Consider the following 9,559-nt stretch of genomic DNA (forward strand, 5'->3'; position numbering starts at 1 on the left):
GACATTGGAGTAAATTAGAACTTCAAGAAACATTTCAACAAGAATGAACATTTTTGATGACTATAACAATCAGTTTTCTCCTCTGAGCTGGCTATGAGATACTAACTTGGAGCTGATATTAACCATTGGCTCAGGATTTGCAAAGATTTTAAAGATGAAGGAGTGGCCTGAGCTCCACTACATTTCGTAAGCATTCATTGCAGTATATTGCAACAGTTCAAGCAACCAGTCCAGTTATAATGCTCTGTTACATCGGCTAAACTTCAACCCCCTCTGACTTCTCCCACAGAAAAGCAGCACTTCTCCCTCCTGAACACACACCTCAATGACTGCATGATGGCTGGGAAGCACTGAGAAAGCACACGTACTTCCTTTAGCTCCCAGTGACTTCTGATGACTACTACTGAATATAGAATACTGAATACTCCAGCCCAACAAGACTAAAGTAGCAATTTTATGGTTCTTCCTCTTCCCCACATAAGTCTAAGCCAAATGCCTCTTAAGCCAGCAAAGGCCTTCTGCTGATTATACCCAGCTAGAGGACCAAAACCAGACCTGCTGCTCAAGGACAAAATCAAAACAACAGGTGTGATACAAGGCAGGAAGGCTGGGCAAGAAGTTATGCATTGCCCCTACTAGTTACTGCCCTAACTTGGGGCTCATGGATGCCAGTTGGCTCTGGACAGTGACACCGACTGGACAGGAGGGTCACTGGGGTATAAAAGGCAGAGAGTTCAGCAGGTGAAACAAGAGCGGCCTGCTTGGACGCTTCTTGCGTGGGACACCCCCCTGCTGCTCCTCGGACGTGCCCTGATATGGAGCCTGGTGCCGGGACTCTGCCTGCCCGGGGATCAAGCCTGAGCCGTAACGCTGAGCGTGCTGGGGCTCTGAGCCCTGCGGGCCGGCTCCCTCCCGCAGCCCTCGGGGTTGGGTCACCCCCGTTTTGCTGCCGGTTGCCGAGGAAACCAAACCACTGCTGCCGCTGCCGAGCCGCGAGGGGCTGCGCCCTGAAACCACGGGCTTTGGGACCTGCTGTAGCTGCCAGCCCAGGAGAGGAGCCGCTGCTGCCTGTTGGGAGGGGCTCCCGCTATCACCTCTGCCTCTGCCATGGAGAGCCTGTTCCAGTGCTCAACCACCCTCTGGGTAAAAAACCTAAACCTCCCCTGATTCAGCCTCTTGTCATTTCCCTGAGTCCTGTCATTGGTCACAAGGGTGAAGAGATCAGTACTTGCCCCATCTCTTCCCCTTGTGAGGAAGCCACAGACTGCAATGAGGTCACCCCTCAGCCTCCTCTTCTCCAACCTGAATAAACCAAGTGACCTTAGCTGCTCCTCGTAAGTCATCCCTTCCAGGCCCTTCACCATCATCATAGATTTTTTTCATAAGAAATACCTAATACTAACTGGAAATAAGTTTTTGCAGATCAATTAATTAGTCCTTTGTGAATTACTGTGGAAAATCTGGTCTTCCCTATCAACACCAAGAACAAGGATATAAATTACCAAGTAGATAGAAGCAGAATAGAAAACAGAACATGGGAGAGATGCAATATTACAAATGTGAAGATAAAGGGATAAAGTTAAGACTGAATAACATTGTGTCAATTTAAAAATTGCTTCTGAGTAGACAATGGAATTAGAACTTGCACCATCAAAATGCTACAATATTGAAATAGAAGCTTTTGACAGTTCTGTACATTAAAACCTTTAAGCTATGTTCAAGTCATTGGCCGAACTCTAGTCAGAACACTAGTTCCACCTTAATTGTTCAAATTAAAGAGTCTAGTAAGCAGTCCTGCAGTCATGGATGAAGTTTCACAATAGCATTATTTTCTAACCTTTGCACCTTGATCTTTGAGCTTCTCATTTTCAGTAATTACAATCCATAACATAATACACATCTTAGTTCAGTGAATAAGGCCTCTAAATACAAACTTTTCTATCATAGTAAGCTTCCAAATCTTCAATAAAAAAGTATTTATTTTTTTACTCAAATCTGGATCAGCAATAGTCCAGTTCATCTACTGTGATGCTACAACCCTCTTCGCTATTTTTATTATAGTTGGGTAAGTTTGCAGAGTCCCTTCTAATTCATCAACAACTATCACATTGAAATCATACTTATTTTCCAGATTCCAGTCTAACAAGCCTGATCTTCTCCCTGCTGCTCAGTATCTTGTTGCTTATTCACTACTGATGTTTTAATTTTTTCAAGTCTACAATTTGCTTAACACCTGACTCACATTTACGATTTGAATCAACATCATGGGGCAAAGGAAACCAACTACATCAGAATCACCAAAAAGAATTACAAGTAACTATTATCTCATTCCCATTTGTCTTCTCATAGATTTTTACTACCTTAGGAAGCTGCCATACAGCAGATTCCACACTTGTTCTCATTCCATTTGATAGTCATGGATTGCAAAGTAGCTGGTGCCTTTTGCAACTATTGTTGCTAAAGCCTCTTGGAGATTCTTTGTTAACATTGTAACAAAATTGCACAAAATGACTTAGCAGTTCATAGGTTATCTAAGAAATAAATCTGATTTTGCAACAAAGCACAGATTCTGAAAAAATCTCCATGTTTGTTAGCATGGCAATCATGCTAAGCTATCGATTCTGAAACAGTGATAACTGACAATAATGCATGTGGCACTGACATCAGCCCTGAACTTTACCACAACTGACTGCAGTGACACAGGACAAAGTCAGAATGAACAGGTCACTCAAGCCAGTCTCAGCCTCATTATTCATATTCTGTCACTCTACTATTTTAATAGTACTGTTACCTAATAAACTTGTATACACCTCTACTTTCTAGACCCTTCTCTTGAAATGCTCTCTTTACATACATAGAAAAGCATCTCAAGAGCACAATCTTTACAAACCTCTGCCAGCAGCTGATTACCTTTAAAAATAGATTCAGGGTCACCAGGTTGCCACTGGCCCTCCCATTACTTTTTTTATTTCAAAAAGAACTAAAATGATGCTATTGAATTACATAGTCCATAAAATTAATGTTATGAATTTCTCCTATAGTGTTAGCCTTAGATAACTACTACTTAACTGGAATTAAAAAGTATTTTCTGAACACACATGTTCAGACAGCAAAGAAAACATTCTTGGCAATTTCCACTTACCTTTATCTCAGGCTCTTTTTCACATTCTTCTATATATAAATCATAGAGTTTTTGAAATACAGATTTTCTGAAATTAAAAAAGCTTACAATGTAACCAAAATTAAATTTAAAAAAATTATATTTAAAAGCTAAATACAGAAACCTTTCCTACCTTCCACTGGGTAAGTATTTTCTTTTGGGAGGTCTCTGACGGGCGCTTTCAATGATATACTGGAAGAGAAAAAGTAAGCAAAAAAAACACGTATTTTACAAAGCATTTAATTATAGCTACCTTTCAACTTTAGATCATTACCAGACAGCGATCTACGGATACAGAGGGAAATCAACAATTATGGTACATGACTGCTTCAAAAGTGTACTAAAGATCATCTGGTCTATGTTGCAGTAATCAAAAGGGATGCATCTCAACTTTGCTGTGAAACACAGCATTTCATAGCTATGGCACGAGTTGCATGCAAAGTTCTGATTTTACATTCTTGTTTTGTAATTACAGTAGTAAATTACACTAATGTAATAGTTAACACTACTGTACTTAGTTGACTACTGTAATAAGTAGTTAATGCTACTGAAGTTAACATGGTAAAATACTGAAGTATTCTGTAGAGCTGTGTATTACAAATACAATTCATGGACATTAAATATTTGAATCATAAAGAAGAATAAAGATATCATTCTACATTAAATGTACCTTATATTCTCACAAGGTTTTTCCAGATGTCTATTGTTTGTCTCAAGTTTTTGATTAACAACTTACTTCAAAATGTCAATTAAGAAACTTTCTCCCACAGAAAAATCTATTGCCCATAATATGCTTCAAGGTGAACATTATGTCAGATGTCAGCATGAAAGAACATGTACATGAAGGCACTTGCCTCTGCATTCTAACGGGGCTACCCTTAAAAACACAACGGGATTTTGCCATGTTTCTGCCAGTGGCCTCTGGATCACCACTGTACAGTTCTGCTTACTTCACAGCAGATTTACTAGTTTAAAAAGTAAAAACTTAAATCCTGCACATTCTATTACCATTTCATCTGATGATGTTCTCAGTACAATGGGTAAGAAACAAACATGAAACATAGCGATTTTTTACAAAATGAGTGGTGCATGTATGGGTGATTATTTATACAGACATACACAGACATAAACATGCTCTTCCACTGCTTTTAAGAAGAAATGTAAAAATAGAATAGCTATTTTTTAACAGTGAAACCAATACATTAAGTGCAAACAAAAACAGCTACTACTTACCTCTGCACGATCCAATGCCAGTTCTAAAGCTTGTTGCTGCAACAATTACAAAGGGTTTTTTAGGAAGTACATAAACTGTTTAAATGTCCTTATACATAAAACCCACTCTCTTACTACTGCTATGATTTTATAGTCAGAAGATGGGTTCAAACATTCTTTGGCACATACTAAACTTAGCAGCTAACACCTCATGTAACTGCATCAACAGTAATTAATGTCACTACCAAGTGTCTACATTTGCAAGGTTTTGTGTATATGACGAAGTCTTACTTCAATGAAAGTCAACTAGAATTAAAAGTAGAGACAGAAATTACACCTAATAAAAATAATAACAAATATTAACCAAAACAATTAGAGATGACAAGCAGTAAATCCAAGCTATGCTACTGAAAAAAACAGAAGTGCTTTGGAGAATTTTCTGTTCTTCATTCAAGTGTAGAAACACTCATAATAGGTCCTCCTTTCCACGTACGTATTTGTGTTGTTCCCTCAGTTTAAATGATCCCTCTCACCTGTTCATAATACCTTTAATCAAGGAACAGAAGGCATACGAACTACATCCAACATATGGAAGTACTAGTTATAATACATTAGAATAAAATTCAGAGGAAAGCATACTACAGTAACAACAAAGAAATATACAGAAAAAAACTTGGGCTTTTTACCATTCACCTACAGTGTCTCCAACACAAAGTTTCTTACCTGTTCTTGTGTTCTGGTTTGAGCCAGGATGAAGCCAATTTTCCTTTTACTGATTTTTTTTTCCTTCAGTGAGCTTTCTTTTAACTAACACCAGAGTGTTCCAACTAAGACTGATAACAGCTGGAATGTTCTTCTAACTGCTGGGTCTTCAAGGTCACATCCCTGCCCTGCCGGCTCAGACACTACGGGGAGATCTATGACCCCCCCCATAGGAGGCTGAGTTAGACAGACAGCAAAGTTGGCCAGAGATGTTCCATTCCATATATCTATGTAAGCTCAGAGGAAGGTCAGAGATCACAGAAGACAACTTCCTTCCTGCTTCTCCTTCCCTTCTCTTCCATCCACGGCCGGAGTCCAGGGAGGACTCCGTCCATCCAGCACCATCAACCCCCAGGCTCGAGCTCTCCTGACCCTCATCACTCTCTGCTTTCTCCAGGAGCTCCAGAATTTCTCAGGACTGTTCCCAGCTCAGGAGAGAGCTGTGGGAGTTGCTGGAGGTGGGGGGAAGCAAGAGGCTTTTGCACACACCTTAACATACTTGTAAATAATTGCATATATTTTCTTATATCATTAGTGTTTAACTAAAGCTGTGTAGTTTAGTTTTCAATCCAGCCAAGTCTCTCTCTTTTTCTCTCTCTCCTTCCCTACCTGGGTGGGAGGGGGACGGGATCGAGAGCATTGTTGTCGGAACCGAGTCAAACGGTGACATCTTGAAAAAAATGCACTTCACATGTTATTACTCATTAAAACCTGCCATTGCAGAACATTAAAACTTTAAAATGTTTAGGTGTTTATATGGAAATGTCAAATAGTCATGCTTGCTATATAGGTCTACTGCACGATTCCTGACAATCAATTCACTGACTGCTTGACAACAAGTAAAAATCCACAGCAATATTGTCACCTGTGAACAGAATGATACTATGTGGAAGTGGGATTCATACTTAACTGTCTAACACCAGTCATGACTGAAAACATACCTCTAGCTTTACATGAGAATTCTTATGATGCACTGGACAGTGAGTAAGTGTTTAGAAGTATTTACAAGCAACAAAGGAAGACATCTCTGACAAAATAAATGTCAGATGTCTGGAGTCACAAGCAATACAATATTTTTAAGAAAATGAGAAACAGAAACAGCGTCCTCCTCACTGGCCAGATGACTAGCATACTAGAGTGAAAAGATCTGAAAATATATTAACTGAATCATAACTTACCATTGTAGTTGAAGCCAGGTGACCAAATGGCAAAAGAAGCACTTAAGAAGTTTGGTGCAGTATGCAAAGCATCATATTTTATGGTCACACTTGGGGTACTGAAAAAAAAAAAATCAAGAGGAAAAAATAACACTAAGAAATGAAATAAGCATTTTATTTAAATACAACCCTTTCAGTAGTTAATTGTACTTGAATTTCATTTCCATAGTATTCTCTCCTGCAAAAGCAGAAACAAAAAAGTTTCATTTAGTGTAAGTGCAGAGGTTGCTATTCTAATCACTACTAGTACTTGGCTCGCTCATTTCACATTAGTCATATTAAATAGTAAAGTAACAATAAGCATATATTTGAAATTATATAGCCAACTCCTCTTTATTGCAGCAGTCTGCCTAGACACCACAAACACATCCACAAATGCACAGAAGACTAGACAAACAGCCAGAACATTTAGTATACTCTATAGTTTGCTTTGCTTTTATGAAGGTAGTATTCTGCAGACAACAATTCCACTAGCAGTGCCTTCCAGCACTATTTTGAGATGTTAGTTTAATACTGACTCACAGTAGGTTGTCAGCTACATAGTGAATATAAATTTAGAATCATCATCATCAAGGCTGGAGAAGAGCTTCAAGATCATCAAGTCCAACCATCCACCCTAAGACCCCTGACAAATGAACCATCTCCTGAAACACCATGTCCACCTGTTTTATTGAACACCTCGAGGGACAGTGCCTCCATCACCTCCCTGGGCAGGCTGTTCCAATGTCTTGCAAATTTGCAAAGCACTAGCATGTTCCTTACATGTCCTTGCCCTCAGATACTATGGCCCTACAACAATTAATTTTTAAACTCAGCTATATAATTGCATGAAAAAAAACCAACAAGCCTAGCTCAAAATCCCCACGCTTTAAATTATGTTCTTAGTTTCATTTCTAGTGAGGTGATGTGAAAATTCAAGTAAATTTCGCTTTCCCATCTGAACACTACAGTGTCTTACTATACTTAAAACGTTCACTTATAAGAAACTCCACCACACATAATTGTAATTTGTGGAAGTACTTATGTTGCAGCTATATTCCTTATCAGCCATGGCTTTGGCAAACACCCTCCCGGATCTCAGGTGACACATGCCTGCTATTTCACACCGCCCTAAACCTTACTCAGCTGTTTCAGCATAGAAACAATTTCAGTAGGAAAAAAAACCAACCCACAGATAATGAGTCAGAGCTCCCCACAAGCTGCTGGCTTCTGACAGACGGCGAGGTGATGGGCCAAAAGGAGCCTGCACAGGATCGCCCAGGGGAGCGCCCACCCGCGCCATCCGACGGGCCAGCTGCCCTCCGAACGGCCTCTCCGCCCTCGCCCGACTCAGGCTGAGCCGGGTCTTAGAAGCGAGCGATCGAGAGAGCACCCACGGCGAGTGAGGCGCAGGTGCAAGCCCGGCAAGGGGCACGGAGCCGGATCCGTTTAGGCCCTGCTGCAGCCGCCCCGCCGAGCAGCGCCAGCCGCGCGGCCGGGCCAATCGCACCTCCGCGAGCGGCGGGGCTGCCGCCCTCTCCGCGGACATGGGCCTACCTGAGAGGGCGGAGAGCGACCGGACGGAGCCCCCGACCGCAGCCGCCAGCCGGAAAGGGCCGGGCCGGGCCAAGCCGGAAGGCCGCACGGCGGCCGGGCCGAAGGGCGCAGGCCAAGCCCCCAGCTCCTGCGGCCCACCCGGCCCAGCCCGCCAGGACGCAGGGGGGCGCCGCCGCCCGACCAACCGCCCCCTCCTCGGCACGGGCGGGGGAGACCCGTGACGCCGAGCGCCGTTACCTGCCGGCCTCCCGCGGGGCCCTGCCCCCCGCACCGCGGCCTCCGCCGCCCGCTCATCCGCCCCCGCCTCAGCCCACCGCGGCGCCCCCCGCCGCTTCCGCCCCGCAGCTGCCAATCGCTCCCGGAAGGGGCGGGGCTAGTCGCCACGGCGACGGGGTTGAGGGCGGGAAGCGACTCGCGCCGTCGCCATAGAGACGGGAGGGCGGGGTGCGCGGGGCGGGGCTCGCGCGGGCAGCGGCCGTTGGGCGCGGGGGGGCCCCCTGGGGGCGCCCGCACCGCTCTGGTGTCCGCGACGCGTTCCTCGTGGGGGTCCCGCACCGCTCCCGCACCGCTCCCTCGCAGCGCAGCCGGGATGCTGGAGGCCACGGGGGCCAGTGGTCCGTAGGCGCCCTCAGAGCTTCTCAGTAGACGCAGTAAGAACTTCTCCTGGTGTCAGTGTTCTTCAGGTGTGGGGATAAACAAGATGGACGTCTAATTTCAGCATGCGAAAAGCACATTTAGTGGTTTGTCAGGAGCCTGCGTTGTTCCTGAACACCAGAGGAGAGATCACCAGGTTCCCATCCGGGTCCAGGAGCAGGTGGTTGTTCTTCCTGGACTCATCCTGGCACCTAATAGGTGCATGGTTCAGTGATTCTACTACTGCCATTGATCCAGCTTCGAAGGTAGCCTGCCTTTAAGCAGGCAGCTGGACTACCTTTCCACCTACATTTTTCAATAGTTCTGTGCTGTATGCCATCTGCTTCATATTACCCAGTAGCTATAAAAGTTACCAGAACTTTTGTAATTGTTATTAGGAAAGTTTCGGTCACTTTTTTTCTGTGACCTGAAGAACCCTGGGGCTGTGGGAGTGCTAAATTGTTAGGCTTTTTTAAAAAAAAGGTTTGCTGATGTTTTGTTTATTTTTTTGTTGGGATTTTTGTAAATTTCTGCTTGTCTGTAACTTTCGCTATTTTAATACTGTTAGAGTTGAACATGGCAAAATACAGGCATAGTCTCATGTCAGCTTAATCTTCTGCCTAGAGCAATACTGTGAGCATTAGCTTGCCACCAGTGGGGATATGAATAAAGTTCCTGTGTTTTTGAGGTCTGTTATATTTTAGTTGGGATAATCAGGCAGCCTCCTGCCCAGCCACATAACCATCCCCTTTGAGGGACCCCGACACTAACATGTTCTTCTTGGTGACTACAATGCCAGCCTTTAGCTGACTGAACATTCTGTCACTGCTCAGTGCCCATCTGAGCAAGTCTTTGGTGGGCTTGTGCGGTGCTACCTTTGAGAGCAGCTCTGTGCCAATGTGTCCCATGGGGACTCACAGTGGAGAAATGGTGATCTGGATAGTTGCAGGAGAGCTACACTTTTTGTAAGACCTCCTGTCCAAAGGCTTAGTTAATATAGTCAACGATACATTTTTCTTTCCCTTCTTATAAAAAAGGT

The 9,559-nt window shown here is 43.6% G+C and overlaps 1 protein-coding gene across 14 annotated transcripts in view; it reads right to left on the minus strand.

Annotated features, from left to right (window-relative positions):
• Positions 1–8,204, minus strand: part of SUPT20H (SPT20 homolog, SAGA complex component) — a 35,121-nt gene extending 26,917 nt beyond the window's left edge. For 5 of the 14 annotated variants that reach the window (XM_051638983.1, XM_051638957.1, XM_051638966.1 and 2 more), the window contains exons 1-5: positions 7,888–7,991; positions 6,313–6,410; positions 4,394–4,429; positions 3,294–3,352; positions 3,143–3,209 (exon numbers count right to left, since the gene is read on the minus strand). In XM_051638983.1, coding sequence (XP_051494943.1) covers positions 3,143–3,209; positions 3,294–3,352; positions 4,394–4,429; positions 6,313–6,315 — 165 coding nt within the window. In that variant the 5' untranslated portion in view covers positions 6,316–6,410; positions 7,888–7,991. Of the gene's footprint in view, positions 1–3,142; positions 3,210–3,293; positions 3,353–4,393; positions 4,430–6,312; positions 6,411–7,523; positions 7,700–7,887; positions 7,993–8,124 lie in introns of those variants that run through there. The other 9 variants (XM_051639017.1, XM_051638990.1, XM_051639035.1 and 6 more) reach the window with 5 other exon arrangements.
• Positions 8,205–9,559: the final 1,355 nt, after the last annotated feature.

The sequence above is a fragment of the Apus apus genome, chromosome 1, assembly GCF_020740795.1.
Source record: "Apus apus isolate bApuApu2 chromosome 1, bApuApu2.pri.cur, whole genome shotgun sequence".
Taxonomy (NCBI): domain Eukaryota; kingdom Metazoa; phylum Chordata; class Aves; order Apodiformes; family Apodidae; genus Apus; species Apus apus.